Below are 20,636 nucleotides of genomic sequence, written 5' to 3'. Positions count from 1 at the left end.
ACGGTGGCTGCCGTCTGCTAGGCTGTTCCTGGAGCTGCGCGCTGCCCCCGACCTTTTCCTTCGCTTACCGCACTACCTGGCATTTTTTATCTCCCGCTTATCAAAATCGTGGGCCGCAGCCATATCTGCATACAGATGCAAACAAAACAAGAGCAAACGAAAGATTGATCGCAAGGTTCGTTCGAGAAACGCTGGGCGGCACGTGGCTTCTCCCGAATGCATTACAATCGAAGGAAAAGGTAAGTGGGTGCGCGCAGCCCTTGCAACAGCCTAGCAGACGACAGCCACCGTGACCTGGTCTTCGTGCGCATGCGGCAACTCTCGGAGAGTTTGTCGATTCTTTCCGCCATAGGGCGCTGATCAAGCGAACGGCCGATGCTCGCGTGATACCGTTAAAAAATTTTAAGGGTATACATCCTTTGTGGCAAGGGCTTACAAGTACGTGAAGGGGCCCGAAGTAAATGTTAGCTTCCCTTTTCCATCTGCCAAAGACACCAGACAAATCATCACCATTGTTTTCAACAAAAGGGAACCTATGTGAGTGCTACTGTTTTACGTTCCTTGTATTCTGGGTTAAATACCAGTGCCCGTAGTTTGCGTTCCACGTCCCGTTATGGGACGGTCGCATGATACAAGTTGGCAATGGACATCCTAGTTGACTGTGAACTCCAAAACATGGACTCGTGTGCAGCAATTCTCGCGCAGGCAGAAATAAAATTGGCAGAAAGAGATCAACTCACCCCAGTACGAGCAGCTCCTCTGTACTTTTCTTTCTATACCAACCGAACAGCGCTTTCTTTGCACACCTGCTGCCTAATCCAGCACAGACCCCCATGTACGCGTTATGCCCCTTCCCAAGGCTATAAGAACCCGCAGTCACATGCAACCAGTGAACGCAGCTTAATTTTGCCTACGTCCCAGTGGCAGCCATATCATAAACATTTGAAGTAAAGCTCCGCCCACATACTGCAGGTTGCCCCAATAAATTTTGCTAAACGCCTATCTGCTGTAATCAAGTTAATTAGCAAGCTCCCCAATTACAACTCGTTTTATGAGGCCCACCGCCAATCCGATCGCGAGGGCACATTCACATTAACGCAAAAAACCTTTTAACGTTACATGATCTTCCCGCAAACAACCTGCATTCCCCCACGTGGCTTTCTGCGCATTAGCCTCATTTCTCCATGTGGTTTAATATGAAAAACAATTTTTTTTATAGCATGTGGACTTACGGTACTCTGCGGCAATGTCTCGTGGCAGCCTCGTCGCATGCCTGGACCGCAGCAAGAAGCCAGTGACAATAAACACCCGATGCAGGCTCGGCTCTACAGCGCAGGGCGCAAGTTCTCGCAGTGGAAAAGCAACTACGTGCGCGAAACAAGAAGAGGGGAAAAAAGGCCAGTGCTAGATCACTCTAAAAAAAACAAAGAAAAAAAAAAGGCGCTTGGTCCACAAGGCCCCCTCATGAGGTCCGTGTGCGGGAAATGAGGGGAGCAGCGTTGAATCCGTTTTGTGCCTGTCCTGACTGCGCGCCAAACACACTTCCGAAGCCGTCGACATCGAAGTCCTAATCCCACTCCGCTGAAAGAGCCTAAAGTGGATTGTTGACCGCCATCCCTAACCGCCGCCGACCAGGGTTAGGAACCGACGTGAAAAGAACCGACAAAGACAAGAACGTTGGTTGCGTACAGTACTTTATTTACACAGTCAAAAAGAAAAAAAAAAGAGAACGCTGGGGAGAAAGAAAACACGCCGGCCCTGCTACCTAGCTAGCCCTGTTGAATGCTCGGAGCGCGTCTCGATATACGCGAGCTAATTATAAGCACAGCTCTCACCTATCGCAGCCTGGAAACTGAACACATACCTTTGTTTTCCAGGACACACAGATCCGGGTTGTGAAAAGAGCCCTAGAAGTCGCCGAACGCCACGGGCTCATGGATGGGGCTATAACCCACACCGTCTGCTACATTTGTCGGCGGAAATAAAGTTTATCCTCCTCCTCCACGGATCACACTCGTCGAGGATCGGTTCGGCCGGCAAAAAATTTTCGGCGCAAGATGTATTTCTAATCAAAAGACCTAACATTATTGATGACCATTAAGAGGTCATACTGTGAGTGAAGTAATTTAAATTATGCTAAATTCATATCAAGAGACAGGAACAGGGCGGACAGGAAAACTTAGTGTTGTCACTACTGTGAGAATACAATGTAAAAAAAAAAGATTATTCATGACGAACAACCACCATTTATAAGGCTGCCATCCCAGTGACCTTTGTATCGCTGCAAAATCTATGGAGCTGCAGGTACAAATAATCCACTATTGTATGCAGCCCCGTGAACCTCTGGGATGTCCACGTCGAGTACACAGGCACAGATAATAAAAAAAAAACTGAACTGATGCTCCTCTGCGAGTGGCGTCAGTAGCTCAGTTTACCCTCTTTACTGCCATTACTAAAACGAAATGCACACATTTTTGCCGCTCACGCGCAAACATCAGGGCGGCTGGACATCGCATGCTTGTGTAGTGGCAAGCTACTAAGCTTTTTGAAGCGAAAAGCTTCACTAGGCTAGTCAACACCGGGTCTGGCGTGCGCCGTGATCAATTTTAGCCACATCTGCGCGTGCGCGAGTTCACCGCGTCACGTCATTGGAGAGGCGCACGTGGTTGGCGGAGCCGCCGCCGAGCGCGGCTCCGTCGGTTGACCTTCGGCGTCGTTCGCGCGCTCTGCGCGTGTTTACCGAGTGTGCATCGGCGCGCGCTCGGCTTCCTCGTATGACGCTCACCGAAGCTTTTCGCTGATATCCACGCTTAACCTATGCGAAGCCATAGCCATTTTTTTAGCTACACTTGGCTCTTCACTTCTGCTGCAACCTGTTTGTAGCGAAAATGGCCGCTAACGCGCACTGGTCCCACGTAACGCGCGGATAAGCGCGCAACCAGCAGCCGTCCACATTTGTGACCGCCGCACAGAATTCCTCTATGACAAAAAAGTAGTCCGTGGTTTCAACTTTTTTTGGTACCCAAACAAGAAGCTTATCACAAGAAAAAAATTTACAAGCTATAGAATTTTGATACCTGGCTTGTTTAATGTAGTCAGTTTGCGATTGGCCAGCGGAGCAATGCAAGATGCCGCGGATCGAGGCCCATTGTTAACAACTGCTGCTTTTTTTTTTTTAAGTTGTATCCTACTACAGCTCAGGTATAAGCTTTTGAGCATCACCAGCTCAGAAAAAAGTCTGCATGGTACAAAAAGTGGGACTATTCTTCGTGTAGCGCCGAACGTAAGCGGCCAAAACGACGATTCAGGGTGAAATTTACAAGCAGCATATGGAAGCAATAAATCTCGCAGCTTGTCAGTCACTATGAGAATCTATTAAAAATGGTACCAAAGACAAGGACACACACGCTGATACCGAGTATCAGCTGATCCCGCAATCGCGAGTCGCCTTGGCCCAGTCACGTGACTGGATGGAGGCAGCCGGAGTTCGCAGTCCGAGCGCCACGACAGAAACGCTGAGCGTGAGAAAGGTCGCTTCTTGCAGACAAAATCCCTCGCTCTGCTCACCAGTGTCTTATTTCTCAATGTTCAAAGGTGTCGTGAAAAAATAGCGCACTCAGGACAACGAAGACCAAACAACACAAGCGCTTACTCGCACGCGAGAAGTGATCGATTGCACTAAAAAATGTGCGCAGATGTCAATGACTTGGTTGGTTTGGTTTATTAGGGTTTAACGTCCCAAAGCGACTCACGCTATGAGGGACGCCGTAGTGAAGGGCTCCGGAAATTCCGACCACCTGGGGTTCTTTAACGTGCACTGACATCGCACAGTACACGGGCCTCTAAAATTTCGCCTCCATCGAAATTCGGCCGCCGCGACCGGGATCGAACCCGCGTCTTTCGGGCTAGCAGCCGAGCGCCGTAACCACTATGCCACCGCGGCGGGGCTGTCAATGACTTAAGTGGGAACATGATTGGTTTAGGTTACTGAAACGAACTGCCTTACGACTGGATACGAAACCAACCAGCTTAGCCCAAGGAGGTTAAAGAAAACCTCCTTGGCCTAGCCCCACTGTGCCTAATTTACATTAACATCCCAGAACTGAGGCGTTTGTCAGAGACTGGGGAGCCGCTGGCCTAATAGTTCTTCTTCTCCTCCCCCCCAGATACGACTGGGACTGGCGACGAAACACTGATGCACCTGTTCCTACATTGTGCCGCCTTCGCCCTGCCGCGTCATGAATTGCTATTGGCTCACAGGGCGCTGGAACTCGTCCCGGACGATATCATGATGCTCCTGTGGGCACGCGGGAGTATGCGTACCCGCGACAGGGAACACGGCGAGCGAGCAGCCTTAGCTCGTGCGCATTCACAGCGGAGACAGGCGTCACATCCCGCCTACTTCACAACTGGTGGCCACGCAGTGACACGGCGTTCCGCGTATAGTTAAAGAGCAACAACTCCCCTCCCGTCCTCCGCTTCCTCCTCTCGTTTTGATGCAGAAACGTCTATTAATGCATCAAAAATGGCGTCCAACGCATGCCTGGGGAGGCGCAGGGCGGCCACCCCAAGAGTGGGGGAGAAGAAAGGCGGAAGGGTGACTGCGGGGCGGCAGGTTTGAGGGGCTTTACGTACACTACCCATGGGTGTGCAAAAAGCAGTCCGGCAGCCCACGTGGGTTGGTAGTGAAGAGCCGCGCGCGAGGTAAAATGCGATAGCATACAACATGCGCGTCGTGTGTACTTGCGCAGTGAACTCGTTCGCGCGCTGCATGAAACCTTTATCTACGCAAGTTTTTATCTTTTGTGTGTGCGCGCTTTATGCATGCCATTAATGCACATATTTCAAAATATAACCTTCTGCGCTAGTTTCTTGCTATCTCCTCCCCTTTAGTTCCACCCCCCCCCCCTCCCCTTCTACCTAGTAAACTTCTGCTGCTTATCAGGCGCCCGAGCAATATGCGGCCGTTTCCACGGCCAATAGCTATCCATTCTTCCCACCTATTTTTAAAAACTACTACTACTCGTCAGGCCAACTGCTACTCGCAAATCACGGCTCGCCCAGTGTTTGAACACCAGCAACGAATGTGCCTTTGTTCGGTAATTGTAAATAAACAAGCGAGACAGCGCCACTGCAGTCTTCAAGTGCACTGCACAAATGTTGGCGAAAACATCCCTTCAGAACGTACAGGTAAAACCAACACTGCATAAGACAGCGCAGGATCATTTTCGGCGGCTTGCTGCATGTCGTGGAGATCAATGCGGGATGCCCAACTTCACGTGCGGAGCGTCAATGCCACCACGGAACAAATTACAACACACCCCTCACAGCAGACCCTATAAGTAATTTGCATCCCACTGTAACAGTGTGATATGTAATAATGTTTGTTCTCCAAACAGTCTGCAAAGTTTCGTCCCTTCCTGCTTGCCAAGTTTGTCGCGAAAGGGCAGAAGCCTGCAGACTTCCTCTTCAGTGGTGAACTGAACCTTTCCTCCATTGAATTCAGGCACAACAGAAAAATATCCCAGGCGTCCTTCTTCAACAAGAAAAGTCAGACATACGAGTCAGTGACATGAAAAAAGAATTTGCTAAGAAATTCAAAACTGTCTTTAAGAACTCATGCAAGTTCGGAAATGCATACACTGAAAAATGCAACAAATCAATGTTTGATGCAAGAATCATTCCACTACCTGTTAGTCTGCAGTGTGCAGAGAGAAAATCAAGGATGGTAGGATTAGCTTAGTGTTTGCAGGGCATCCCATGCTTACACTGACTATGCACAATAAAACCAGCCATTCTTTTAAACGAACTATATAATCTGGCATGGTACACTTCCTAGATTAAATGAAGCATGCCCTTAGATTTGCTAGTTATACACTAATGACAAGGCTCGGAATGTAGAACACTGAAACTACAGAACTTTCATTACAACCTCACGCAAAAATTAGAAGAACCATGTCCAAGGGCAAAAGCAACAATAACAGATTAGTTACAGTACTTATTGCTCTGGGATGAAAGCACAACACTTGAAAATGCACCACTTTAAAAAAAATTTGAGCTGTTAAATAAACTGAGCTATTAGACTTCTGCAACGACCACCACAGAGCATGATGATCCAGGAGAGATGATTATCCAAAGGTGTTGACACTTCACTCCAAGGGTCGTCGAAGAGAATTTCTGCTGCACTTCCCCGGTGATGGAGGTGCCAATGCTTTTCTTCAAAACCCACCTGGTGACACCGTACCTCTTTGATAAGGTTTGCTTGCACACAATTCTGCCCCAAAAGCCAAGAAAAAAAAGAAGGGCTGAGCAAGGCACTCTTTAGGATGCGATATTAATTCGCATGAATTATTACTAGTCACAGGAGAAGGCACATAGCAATAGAACTTACGCTCACAACCTTTCCTTGAGCAAAACTTGTATATCATGGCGTCTTCATGTTGAATTCTGTCTGCTAATGATATCCTGTATATATTTCATTTGAAATAGTTCGATGTTCTTTCCTCTACAAGTGAGTGGTCTTCCATGTACAATGTCTTGTATACGTTACTAAGGGTTTCTTATACGGGGACTTCATGCGGTTGTGTGGGTAGAATGTGCCTTTATTGAATACATGAACATGTTACTTACAGAAGAGAATCATAAGAGGGGCCTGGTAGATGTACAGTGCTACAGCAATACATAGCAACCACAATGTGGAGAGCACTGCTCAATTCATTTTACCAGCACAGAAATTTGAAACAAGGACACCATGTGCACTGAATTGGCTGACACAACAAATGTATGTAAGGCACACTCTAAAAAAAAAAAATAGAGGATAGACCATGCAAAAATAGCAACAAAGAACAGTCAATAATGTCTGTCCCCAATCATGCTTGATCCATGACAACCATGCCATCGTCGTCTTCATTAAGCGCCACGTCGTCCGAGCATTCGTCCACCACCGCGAAGTCTCCGTCTGGGGTGCATTCATCTGCGATTTTCATTTTACAAGAAACAACACATGTTAAACATATGCAGTGCATTATCCACGATTAATTAGTGTTCATTCAAAACCTCACTCCAGAGTATAATTCTGAACTTGAGACAGGGAAAGATGTAAAAATTATATATAAACAAGTAAAAACAACACATTATCCTATGCAACATTCCCTGCTAGTCTCTGCAGCCAGAATTCACTATATTGCCATTTCATTTGAGAAGGTACCAACACTGGGGAGTATTATTATTGGTGTTTACAATCATTTGTAGACAATAATTACATTCAGGATCAAGCGTGCTTGGCACGCACCTGCAAATTTGGCAGAAAAAGAGAAAACGCCAACACAGTTATTTCTACTCATTATTATTTTGTATGGCCGAGCCTTACACTAAGTCTTGATGCCTAGCTGAATTAAATTTTTAATGCCAAATTTCACTAAGTGTAATCAGATTTAGTTTCTAAAATTCTCACAAGTATGCTTATGACCAGCGTGTATGTGAGGAGAATAAGTGCAGCTAAACACAGATCAAATGATAGCGTGCATAGTTGTATATTTATGGGCAGTAGAACTGATGAACACTTATGTCTTACATTCTGGTTGGATGCTGGCTTCTCAATCAAGGATAGTCTTGGACCATCAGTTGCAGAAGCTACCAGTGAGTATGCTGACAGAGCACACAACACATCGATCTAAAAACCTATAGGTAGCATAGTCGTTGGCTACAGTAAACCGCATTCTGTGCCATAATGATGCCTCACAAAGATGCTAGTGCAACACAACACTTAGCTAACCAATAATTTTATTTTAGCGTTTCTAAACTCTTCAAAATTGCCTTCACGACCACAGACATCGCTGTCGACATTTTTTGAGTCTGAATCTAATGAAGGCACCAAAAGCTTCTTCACAATTTGCAGTTACAAGAGACATGGGAAAATGCATATATTCCTTTGCAGGCCTGAGTTACAAGGTGTCAAGCAAAAAGCAAGACAACAGGTGCAAACACACACAATTCCAGAAAGGACTGAAGTTTGTTCAAATTGGCTGTGTTGTAATACATAACAGCTCTACAAACACACAGCACAGCCTGTACTGTCATGCACTGTACGGATAAAGCACTATGAATTCGCACCTTCCAAGCCTTCTCTGGCGTCATCAAGCACTGGCTCGGCACCAACAAGTGACGCATCTTCGAGTGGCGCTTCACCCTGTTGATTTGATCGTCCCAAACGGTTTCGCAGGGACATGGGACGGAAGAAAGACAGCAAACACATACAACTTTTAGCACTGTCGAAAACCTCAGGCAGCTACAAAGACAGCAGATTATGGACAGATCACTGCAATACAAAAGGAGCAATGGGCACACCTGCCTAAGGGAACGCAAACTTGACACCCTACTCACTAGTAATGGCACAGCGACAACCAGCTAATCCACAAGCTTACAAAGAAGCAAGCTCGTGTGAAGCTTGCTTGATACACGTTAGCTTTCTGTATGTTTTTTTTTTATTTGTAGCTTTTTTTGAGAGAGAGACTGTCAGTTCAAGGTAAAAGTAGTTCAAGTTTACTTCATTCCAAGAGGACAGAAAGAAGAAAACTTCTCGAGGTTCTTTTAGCCAGGGTGCCAGCATGAGTTAAACACAACATTAAATATCTTGGAAACAGGCAAGTGACTATAAAGAGGGTACTTACGCTGGGCCATCACACCGAGACATATCGGGTTTAGTGCGAAACAGCTACTTCGCAAATTCACCACCACTGCTCTGATGGCAACTGCAGTCTTAAAACATCCGACATCCAGTGGTGTGCTTCGCACAAAAAGCGTCTCCCAACACGTCTCTCAGTTCAGACCACCATGCCACGTCGCCGTCTGCCGCTTTCTTCTAATGCTGAACAACTGTGCGGGCTACTGCCAGACAGCTAAGCTCCTTGTCGCACGCCTAAGGCTAAAATACGGCCTCCACTTGCTAAGCGATACAACCGCGGCTACAAGTGTAACCGCTACAGTAACGCCAAATTGACATATCCGGCCACGTAGGTGTGGGACCTTCGACAAGACGCGCCACAATGAGTCGCCCAGCATGAGTGAATCTTGAAGCAAGTTGTTCAAAATTTGCTGAAAGAGAAGCGAAAGTTACGCAATTGCTGCCAGAACACTTTGGGTGTATGGGAGAGCACTGCTGACATTTAAAAGGGAAAGAAAGACGGCAACAAGTTCATTCGTACAAACAGGCAGAACAAACAGCAGCTGCAAAGCTATCAGGCAATTGTCAGAAGCACAAGACGGGATTTAACCCATCTGCAGCACATCTGCTAAGCAGGCAAAGAGATGACCATCAGCGTCACCACATCGTGGGTACGGCAGGCTCATGACGCTGATTAAGGCTGTAAATTAAAGCTGTTATGATGCTGATTAAGGCTGCAAATTGAAGCTGTTTGATTCAAAGGGCCATTCAACTGAATGCTTTTGTTCCTTTCACAAATGGATTCTTGCAAAGTGGGCATTTCATTAGGAAAACAAAAATTTGCGCAGTTGCATGTGCAAGCAGTCACTTTCTTTCAGAGAGCACAGCAAGCCATCCTCTAAGCCTTAGTCACTGCTAGCATCACCAATGCTAAAACAACACTGCCAAGGGTGACGACTCTCTGAGAACCATAAAAAAGAACCCTTGGGAAACTTGGTACATGACACCAAAGGCAGAAGCCGAACAAGAGAACTGCAGCCGTGGCTACCTACCAATACCAGCAGCTGTCTATAAGCCAGCAAGCATCAATGTCACAGCAGAACAGGCACAACAAACTAATGACTAGTCACCTCAAGTAGCAAGCCTAAAAAGCACAATGGAAACAAAGCACTGCGTACTAATACTGTTACCTAAATAATTAAAAAGCAGTTTTTCAAAAGGTTACCAGATTTTCAAAAAATATGTTTCAGAGGAATCACAGCACCATACAGGGACTACCTTGATGTTTTTTAAAAAAGCTGCATTTTATGCAGTCAATATGGTTAACGACGAGCGCAGACTGTTCCCTCCCCTACTTAGACTCATTCAATTTGCAGCATTCTAGCAAACAAAATGCAGTGAATCCTGGTCTCGAAATGAACGGGCTACACAGTCTTCACATGGGTAGTGTGCTCAGTCAAAAAATTTCAGCCACCTGGGGATCTTCGACGTGCACAACGCACAGTACAAGGGCCTCTAGAATTTCCCCTCCATCAAAACTGGACTGCTGCAAACATCAAAACCGCATCTTACAGGTCAGCAGCCGAGCACCATAACCACTGAGCCACCGTGGCGGCTTTTCCATGTCATGTATGTATTTTACTAGCGCCATGTAGGATGCTAGTGTCACTGGAAGCCATGTCTTATCTGCCCCCTTTCTAAAACAGAAAAAAGAGGGTGGCCTGAGCAACAACACATACTGGGACATGGATAGATTGCCATTTCGTATGCACTTCCTCAATTGTCAAGTATGTGAAGAGAAAGAACTGAAAACAGAACTTTATAGCCTACGGTCAGCTCTCCACAAGGGTCACTAGCAGAAGAAAGCATAGGCAACAGCAGGCACAGAGGTACATGCTAGCCCGTGAGGACTCACCAGCTCTGATTGGAGCAGCCCGGTTTCCGGCTGCTGGCCTCCTTTGCCAAGGCCGCCATCTTCAGCTTCTGCGCTCTCTCGGGTTGCCGCCACTGCGCTCGTCGCCAGCGACTCCGCTGCAACAGAGGTGCTGTTAAAGAGGCTCTCCCCCGGCATAGTGTCGTCGAGGTCGTCAGTGGCGCCCAAAATGGCCGCCTTCCAGTCGGGGCAGTCGTCCAGAAGACTGTCTAAGCCCAGTGTGGTCACCGCGGGCACAGAACAATCTGTAGATGGCTCATCAAAGGACATGAAGGGAACCTCGGCGTCAGATTGGCAGCCAAACGTCTCGTCAGCATTGCTGAACTCCATGCAGCTCTCGTCTGCATCGGTCATCGCCTCCGGCTGCCCTGCTGCCCTGGCCACACTGTTCAGCACTTCCGCCTCATCTAAGTCAGCATCGGCCTGCCCTTCGCAAGAGATAAACTGAGCCACACCATCATCTCCTGAACGTGCTGGCGTGTATTCCGCGGTAAAGGCAATTTCATCTTCTGGAACTAATCTCTCGGTGCTTTCGACTGGCGTCCGTGCAAAAGGAGCACCCTCCACAGCAGGTTCCTCTGCCTCAAAACCGACTTCTTCATTCATGGCTGTGGACGGGTATTCCTCAGAACATTCATCTACAACGCTCAGTAGTTCTGCTTCAGTGGCAAGCGGCAAGCTTTCTTCTGAAAGCGCTTTGTCTTTTTCCATAATAGTATCTCCACTGTTATCGTAACTGGCCTCCATTCCAGCTGGGACATCGTTTCCACCAGCATCGTCAACAACAGCAGTTGAAGACTCAACAACCTGATTATTCAGGGTTCCCGACACTTCACCTAGCATGCCACATGAAATCCTACTGGAATCCTCTGCTCCACTCTCAACATGGCTCAGCTCTTCACCGACAATCCTATCACTCAAAGCGGTGTCACCAGCTACATCCTCACTCACTGAAGACCTTTCCCGCTGTGGACCAACACTTTCGCTTTCGGCGGAGACAATTTCATCTTGCAACTGAGCACCTGTGCTCTCCTGCTCTGCCTTTGCAACTGCAATATCTGCCTGATTCCTGGATGGTTCCCTGCTACCCTGCCCCTCATCGGCTGCCTCCGTAGCTTCTAGGAAATTTCGGCCGCTATCTTCAGCTAGCTCGCTGTTTCTGTTGCTTTCAAAATGTGCATCTAACGGCGGAAGTGTTTCCTGTATCGGCGGAACAAAGCTAGAAGCACTCGCTTCTGGTTCAACCGTTACTTGTGTACTCAGTGCATAGCTAGCTTCCCCACTACCCAAATCCTGCATTTCCTGAACTGGCTCTGAGGTATTGTCGGTAGCGGAGCTGGCTGTGGCTGTTTCAGCCACTGTACGGGAAGCCTCTGCTTCGATAGAGGCTTTACTGCCATCTTGATTTGTGGGAACCTCGGAGGCAAGGTGAGAGGTTAATGTCACTTCAGCCTCATCTCCAGCACTTGTGGCACACTTCAGCTTATCATCACTGTCGTATGTGGCAGGGGTGGGTGCATCGGAATCGGCTGCAGGCTCCTTCGGCATTGCCGGCTTGCTAAGCTTACAAGGCTTCTCTGCAGCTGGTTCTGACGAATCGGTTGTTTCTGCCGCCCCACTTGGTGCCACATTAGTTCGGTCCACGCTGTCCGGCGCAGTACCTGAAACAGCAGCTTTCGCGTCTTCTGCTTCCGGTTTCACTTCTCCAGCGGTGACCACCTTCGTGGGTTCCACATCATTCGTGGTGGCCACAGACTCGGCGTCACCTCCACCAGCTTCACTCGACTTCGCGGGTCCCTCAACAGTTGCACTGGTCACATGCTTCCCATCACCTGAACCAAGAGAGACCACAGAACCTTGCATGGGCTTCACGGGAGTTGCGCTGATTGGAGCCGCGGCACTCTTGACGGCGACACCGGTGATTTTCTGAACAGGTACGCGTCTCGCCATTGTTGCCGGTGATGACGTTGGCAGCGCTGATGGCTCCGGCTCGGCGGGTGGCGGTGGAGGGGGCAGCCGCAACACTTGCAGGGGCACCACTGTGTTACATGTAACTCTTTTGTTGTTGGGCCTGACGTAGCCAGCATTTCCCACAAAAGGTCTGCCATGGGTTATTAAATGAGGCCTTGCATGCAAGGAAGCTGAAATGAGTTTCAGAGGCATCGCATTAGGCCGCTGCAAGGAGCTACAGAGCGCAAGAGGACGTTAGGGCGTTACACGGTCCATGCAAAACACTCCAGCGGCAGACTGCGTTAAAACTTCGACCGGTTAACCCGTTGATGCCTCGTGTGCTTTGTATCATCCCTCTCCAGAAGCAAATGGCTGACACGGTTTGTCAATGCTTGGGCATCAAAATATGCACACACCCACACGTGGCCGTGGTGCACACCGTAGAGCCACACACTTCCCGACGTGATGAAAACAAAGCACAAATGATAGTTTGGGCACTGCAGCAACCCACTCTGTGTTGTTGCAGCTGCACTTCCCGCCCTGTGTCACTTCTGGCTACAGCTGAGGCAAAAGTGACCGGTGCCCAATGCTTGTATGTGTCTCTGTAATGCGTGCTTAACACTTACAATGCACACCTAAGCTGCCAGTCTACTCTGCTCAATGCATTACAATCATTTCTGTACAGCAGGCAGGGGAAGGATGAGTTGAAGGTGTGTATGAGACACAACTTAGTATCAGTGGTTAAGGGGGTCATGTATGCTTAGTAGGAGGGGGTGTTAGGGTCATGATCAAAGGGTTTAATGGGCTGCGCGTCCTAACTGTGTGACGACGTCATTTCAAGAGGATGGCAAACATGAGATCTCGGGGAGGCCTGGCTACAACAGAGGACTCTGGTAAAAGATACGCCTTCAAAATTCTTATCTATCAGCAGATGGTGCAAAGTGCAGCAGCGATTGTTACTACTAGCAGCCTGCCTGAACAACTTTTGATTCAACACTACAGACTGTGCAGAGATAATAAAAGCGAAGCATGTGTGTGATGTGATAGCATGGCAGCCTGCAAAAACAATGCACTGAGTCACTGGAAACAGATGCTCACCTGTAGGCGGAGGTACGTTCAGCGGAGCCATGGTTGGCGGTGGCACAGTGGCAAGGTACTGGGGTGGTGGTAACAGGGTGCGTTTGGGTGGTGGGACCGGAAACATGGGTGGGGGCACCGACAGGTTGGGCAACTGTACAGATGGTGTCACGGGCGGTGGCGCCGCACCGAACGCCGGCGGTGGCTTCACCGGAGCGATCGGCTGGATGTCGTCGCGCTCGATGCCGAGCAGCTTAAGGTCCATGTCCTCTTCGGACATGTTCGTCCCCGGCAAGGGCAGCAACGGCGTCTTGGTGACGACACCAGATTTGAGCGCCTGCCTCCGAGGCACCGGTGCGGCAGACACTGGTGGTGCCGGAGTTGGTACCGTTGGGGCAACGCTGGTTACCGGCGTTGGCAACAGGCCTGGGGTTGCAAAGCAAGACGGACTAAGTCCCAATCTACCAACTGCTCCAGTCTGCCTATAATCCACACTCTACAAAGGTGTGACGACACTGTTTTTCCATTTCTTTTTTACTTGTTCTTTTCAATTCTGCAGAGGACTGGGAATAGAAAGACTAGCACCAATGGCTGCTGCCGAAAGAAATCTGCATATGAGCAGCAGTCCTCAATATAAGTAAGGGCTAACTACATAAACGAAGCTGATCTCGATAATTAGATGACATAAACCAACCAAATATGTGCATGTATTGTGTTACGACACCAGTCCTGTTTTAGAAGCATGGAACAGTAGCCTCCCCTTGACTGGTGAATATCAAAAGCAAGGTGAATGAAGAAGAATTAGTGGCATTCATTACATAACAGATAATTTGGCTGGATTTTCAAGTAGCTAGAATATGATGTACACACAGAAACGTTTGTGTGAATGTTACCTTTTAGCTAGTAAGAACAGCAAGGATAGCAAAATTTAGAAGCATTGCTCCCTTAAACCGAATTCCTGTAAATAAATGGACACAAATGCTTGTTTTACTTCACAGTCTAATTATTCCGCTCTGATGCTTTTCCAGGAGCAGGCTACGAGGTAATCAGCAAATAAACGAAAAACTGAACTAAAATATACAAGCCTGGACAAAAAATTCTGCTTTATCCGACATTTTGACAAATTCTCCCTTGCCTGAAAGCAGTTCGAAGTCTAGGACTAAATAGAACGAACACTGTAAAACTGAAAAGTGCCAACTGACAACCGAAGGGGTAGTGAGCGAGAGCTCCAAGGTTCATGATTTAAGCTAGCTGCTGGGCCTCTCTTAATCGGTTTGCCCTCGGAAAAAAGAAAGTATGCGTTTGATTAATAAAGAATATAAGCAGAAGCTTGTAAGTTGCTATTCATGTCTTATTAAAGCTAGCAAGTAGGCTAATTGATAAATTTTGCTCACGATGGCCAACTCAACCTCCAGTAAGTGCCCCATGTTGAAGACCAGTTTGGCAGGAACAACCTCCAATTCAGCCATTTTTTCGTGACTGAGACAAATGCAATTGCAGCTATAAAGAGATACCTCAAAACAAACAGAGAAACAATATCTAAGAAAACAGAGGATGGAAGTTAAAAATCTGCCACCAAACCAGTCCAACTCCCACGTTAAGAAAAGAAGGACACTCTGATCTAAACTGCAGTCTTGTCCCATTAAGCTGTTTGCCCTACTAAGCCTTATTCGACCCCACCTCAAAGAAGGCAAAAGAAACCGACACCAGCCCACTGTATTTTGTGGACATTAGATCACCATTGCCTCCAATTAAGGCTGTCAATTAGTGCAGATACAGACTGCCATCTAAAAGCTACTCTGTTTAGTGCAGCCGTTGGAGTGACTGCTGTGGTCCGGTATAGCCAAGGATGACCTTTTCTTCAGTACGCTAAGATTTTAAAAAGCCATGCAGATGTGCCAAGCAGGTGTTCCTAGCAACTATGACGCCATAAATGTGGCATGAACGGCGAAAGATGACAGAAAAGCTTCGGCTATAATGAGAGTGAATGCAGAGATGCGCAGGCATTCAAAACCAAATCACTGGTTAAAGCCTAAGTTGCTAACCATCTGCCGTAATAAACTTTACTGCCAGTTGCTGAATGAGTGCTATGAATCTGCTTTTCAAAAGGTCAGCCCTCATCTGAAAGCACCTGTGAGCCATGCTCAGCAAACATTAGCCTGGCTGGCCAACACTTGTCTTGAAACCAGTTACAGCTAGAAGGGGGGGGGGGCTACGGAAAGCAGGTAATCAAGACAGCCTCTTTTTGCACTGTGGGTGATTTAGAACAGCGCAAAAAATTTTTCTGTCAGTTGGTTTGGTTTGGTTTATGGGGTTTAACGTCCCAAAGCGACTAAGGCTATGAGGGACGCCGTAGTGGAGGGCTCCGGAAATTTCGACCACCTGGGGTTCTTCAATGTGCACCGAGTTGTGTCAAGCACTTCCACAGGTGTATTACATAATATTCTGATGGCAAACCATGAATACAAGCCACGATCATGACTACATATGTATCAGCAGCACGAACACAAAACAGGAAGGAGGAGAAGATAGTACGGAGCGCTGAACTTCCCGTTCAATCGCGCGCCTTGATTACCCCCCCTGGTGGGCTTTTACCTGGTGTGTGTATATAATTGAGGGTTCAGTTTTTGCTCAAATAAAAGTTGGAAGTTCAGCGCTCTGTACTATCTTCTCCTTCTTCTTCCTGTGTTGTGTTCGCGCTGCTGATACATATGGATCGCAACCAACTAGCCCGGCAGATGGTGTTATTCAAGAGCATGACTACACCTGAATTCAGAAACCACGATGCCGGTCACCTAAAAAGTAATCATTCAGAGCTCTGTACAGCGTGTTTATGAATACGTTTGCTGCCTGATCAAATGGCAAGCTGTGCAATCAAAAGAAAAATGATCAAAGGAAAATTTTTCTAATTTCAACATCACTCAACCTCACAGATGAATACACTGCATTTCATAATCCTGTTTGGAGCATAGACCCTCATTGCACCAACAGTGCACTGGACTCTGATCCTGGCTACTTCAACACTCACAAGTATAACTAAGTCTGTTTTAAATGTACACTAAACCTCATTTAAAGGTCACCCCAGATGGACATAACTCCTATGATTACAAATGGCTCCTTGTATATAAAAATTATCGACACTTAAAGCTGCATGCACTTTACATGCTCATCACCAAAACTACTGACTAAAAAATCAAAACTGATGATCCCCTAATACACATATTTACAACTTCAAGCCTGTAGAAGTGTGAACAGTTGAATGACGATTACAATTACATTCTCCCTCTTCCAAACAACTCCAGTAGTTGTCTTGACAAAAAGGTACGACCACATTCTGTGAGCAGATTACTTGACACCTCTGAGCAGTATAGTCTCAAGACTGCCCAACAACCAAAAAAGTAACCTTGGAAATGTCCTTTGTTATTCCCTGCAACATCCCCTTAGAGTCATGCACCATAAATGAAGTCCTTGAAATATTTTCCAGGCTTTGCATCAACTAAACCATCTCTAGACGTTGGTATGATACGGCATGGTACATGGGGTTTCATGTCCCAATGCTGCACATGGACTATGAGAGATGCCATACTGGAAGGCTCCCAATTAATCTTGATCACCTGGAGTTAATGTGTGCCGGCAACGCACAGCACACTGGCATTTTCACATCCTCCACCATAATGTGGCCGCAGTAGCTGAGATTTGATCCCATGACCTAGGCCTTAGCACTTCAACACCAGAGCCACAAATCAACTGCGGTGGGTATCTCTAGATGCTAAAAGCAGCTCGGATCAAATCAAGTCACTCAGAGATGATGCAGGGCTTGGGACTGGATCTCTCTGGTGGCAAGATGCACTAATGTCGGCACTCCTCACTGCTTCTCTGGCCAAATGATGCAATCCATGCAGTTTAAGAATTGAGGCTCACCTTGACAAAGCTGATGGCAGGTGACAAAAGGGTCAATGTGCTAGGGTAATTCCTTCAGCCAACTCCCAAAAATGTGACCTTTTATCCTCCAGTGTTCCACTGTGTTTCCCTCACCGCCTTACAAGCGCTGCATGCCTCTAGTGTACTGCCACGAGTAAACTACAGAACACAACGTTCGGGTTTGGGAAGGAAATGATCCACGCCCGCCACAAATGCACATCAGGTCTGTTCATTTCACACGAGAACATTGCACACACAGGCATCTCCATCCTGAAGTAATCAGAGTTACCAGGTACCAACACCTGTAAGCTTCCTGTCGACAAAGAAGTAGATGCCGGTAAATGGCAAGGCCCAAGAAATTTTACAAACTTTCTCCCTGGATAGTAACGTCCTCCCATGGCAGGGCAAAGGTCATTGCTAAAAGCAATGGCAGCTACGAGGTTTCTTTTGGGTCACTGCCATGTTTTTGACTTTTTGCCATAACTCTCAACTGCTCGACTTGATTTGCAAGTGTGCCCGACATGGCCCATTTCGAGGCTGCACACAGCCTACGCAATCAAACAACGGTTGTCTGTCTGTACTTTCGCCGTGTTTCTCCGTGGATGTCACTACTCGTGTGGGTTTGTTTCTCCGAAACAAGTGCAGCTCTTCAAGGAATAGAGACATCAAATTCTGGTTCCATGATTTCATTTTTGTAATAGTGTCTACTGACGGATCACCACATGGTATTCACCTCTGACTCGTAAACAATTTAAAATTGAATTCCTCCTCACATACTGTTTTCAGTTTCAACAGTTGAACGAAGGCTGTGACAAGAAAGTTCCGCATAGGTTACGCAAGGCACAGATAGCAAGATATAATTGCTGCTTAGATGCTTTAGTTCAATACAACACCGAAAGCCAGCTTCTTCAAGAGCTGGAAAGACATCCAACTAAGAAGCAGTGGGCACATCACTGTCTTTTTACACCTCACGTGACCTATACTAAACTATGATGTCGCAGCTATTGTTCGGCTGTTAAAATTAACACTGAAACAGCACAAGAGAAGAAATTCAATTATAAGTTAGATACCAGTCTTAGGCAAATACCATGATACATCTGCACTAACGTCTTACGCATTAGAAAAGGGAAACACCAGCAAAATATCTTGGTGTCGATACTCCTTCAATAAGAGAGACACTAATAGTTTGCAACGGCAGCCCGCTAAGCAACGATTTGGGGACCACCTTTTCAGAGCCGTGAACACCCGTTCCTTGCATGGGTCGCAAGGAAACGTGCACATGTGTTTGTATGTGCAGTGGCACCAGCAAATCAATGGTTGGCCCAAGTACTGGGCTGAGTTCAATGCACAGCATAAGGGAACATGCCTGACAAGCTTACAGGGCGTAGCAGTGAAGAACTTCCCTGAATACTTGCATTAACAGCCCGTAGCAAATAAATAAAAAGTTGGCATGCATTACAACTATGGACTTGGCACACCTGATTAAGAAACCTAGAAGTGTTTACGTAGACAGGATGGCTGTTGTCATACAAGTATGCGTCAGAATAGCCTAACAAGTTCCTCTAGCGTTTAAAAAGCTCGGCTGCAATACAGCCTCGGTCAACTACTTGAACTCATTGCGATTCCAGCAATAAAAATTGTAACTACCCCATTACCAGTGCCCTGTGGTTTCAATGGCAACGGAAATCTAATATGTTAAAACGTCAAAATGTAGCAAACGGGACAAGTCAGTCATGGCCGCGCAGGTTTAATATTAATAGGCTTTTAGATCATGGCCCCATCTGTCAACGACCTCAGGTGACAGTGGCAAAACAAAAAAAAAGAACTAAGAGAGAACAACATGAAAGAAAAGCTCCACACAGAGAAGACTTCGGAGTGAATCGTATTCAACTCGAAGCGATATTCTTCACAGCTTGCAAACTGACGACTTGCAGCAACACTGTCTCGTGTAGTAGTTTCCCATGTGTCGGTGGATTGCGTAGGCCATATGCAGGGAAAGAGGCCGGACAGCTGAGTACAGGCGAAAAGACAAAAACCAGGCACCATATACTTTACTTTACATATGATTCAGCAGTTTTTATTCCTACACCGCTTGAAGGCAAGAAATACAGTTGATGTGAGATGAACCAGAGCTGCACAGACGGCTTGCTTCTTTAACGAAACAAAAATTAAAGATTAAGTGCAGAGGATGTTCCTTGCTTAACAAAAGGAAGGGGCTGTAAAAATGCAATCAGAAAAAGACCTTAGTGAATGACTTGTCGAGCTGAAACTGACCCGGCTTTTCTGAAGCAGAGCTGGGAAGCGGAATCTCCATGCCTGCTTCATTTTTCTTGGCTTCCTCCACAAGGTCTGCAGCCGTAGCCAAAGCCAAGTTTGGAGGCAGCGCCGGGCCGTACGGCTTGCTCTCTTCCGGCTTTGCTGTTGTCGTAGCCGCTCCGACTTTGGATTTGCCGGAGAGAAAGGACGGCCGGAAACAGGGCGCCTTGCCGATGATCACAACTGGAGTTTGCTTGGGTGCCTGTTTCTGCGGCTTCTGGCCCTTGAGGAGCTTCAGCTTGATGCCGCTGCCGCCAGTGTTTGCCCTCGACGGCGGAGGCGATGCCGACTTGGCCCCACCTTTCTTCGGACTCACCTCCGAGTCATCCAGCTCCTTGACCGAGCGGCTGTTCTCGCGCTCCGCCTTGAGCAGTTCCTCGTTCTTCCGCCGGATCTTTTCCTGCTCTTCCTTGCGGCTGGACTTTGAGCGCTTCGACGAGAAGCTGTGCTCGAACACGGACGCTGCCGCCGGGGAGTGCGAGCGAGAGCGAGACCTGGACGTGTCCCGGTCCAGCTTCTCCCTCTCCTGCTTTTCCTTCTCCTGCTTCTTCTTCTCCTTCTCCTCCTTAATGGCGGCCCCAATGGCAATGTCCTTCTCCATCTTCCAGCGCCGCTCATAGAACGGGTTGAGCAGTATGTATTTCTGCAAGAGGCAAGAATGGCTCGAGATGTGGCATGGCAGAACCTAACAGTCTGGCTTACTTCTGCTCTCACAGCAAAACAAATTAGCCCACGTTATTGGCCCAATATTGGAAATGTATTGGTAAACGCCGGTCT

The 20,636-nt window shown here is 47.4% G+C and overlaps 1 protein-coding gene across 3 annotated transcripts in view; it reads right to left on the bottom strand.

The window, feature by feature from the left end:
* Positions 1 to 6,581: 6,581 nt before the first annotated feature.
* LOC149330884 (uncharacterized) overlaps positions 6,582 to 20,636 on the bottom strand; it is a 41,522-nt gene continuing 27,467 nt past the window's right edge. Inside the window, exons 8-12 of one of the 3 annotated variants that reach the window (XM_089561596.1) lie at positions 19,818 to 20,502; positions 13,644 to 14,048; positions 10,578 to 12,736; positions 8,113 to 8,188; positions 6,582 to 6,973 (exon numbers count right to left, since the gene is read on the bottom strand). In XM_089561596.1, coding sequence (XP_089417722.1) covers positions 6,870 to 6,973; positions 8,113 to 8,188; positions 10,578 to 12,736; positions 13,644 to 14,048; positions 19,818 to 20,502 — 3,429 coding nt within the window. In that variant the 3' untranslated portion in view covers positions 6,582 to 6,869. The remainder of the gene's footprint in view (positions 6,974 to 8,112; positions 8,189 to 10,577; positions 12,737 to 13,643; positions 14,049 to 19,817; positions 20,503 to 20,636) is intronic. The other 2 variants (XM_089561597.1, XM_089561598.1) reach the window with 2 other exon arrangements.

Source organism: Amblyomma mixtum, chromosome 9, assembly GCF_055824585.1.
Source record: "Amblyomma mixtum isolate Tamu chromosome 9, ASM5582458v1, whole genome shotgun sequence".
Taxonomy (NCBI): domain Eukaryota; kingdom Metazoa; phylum Arthropoda; class Arachnida; order Ixodida; family Ixodidae; genus Amblyomma; species Amblyomma mixtum.
The sequence above is the reverse complement of the archived record's forward strand: the minus strand, read 5'-3'. Positions and strand labels throughout refer to the sequence as shown.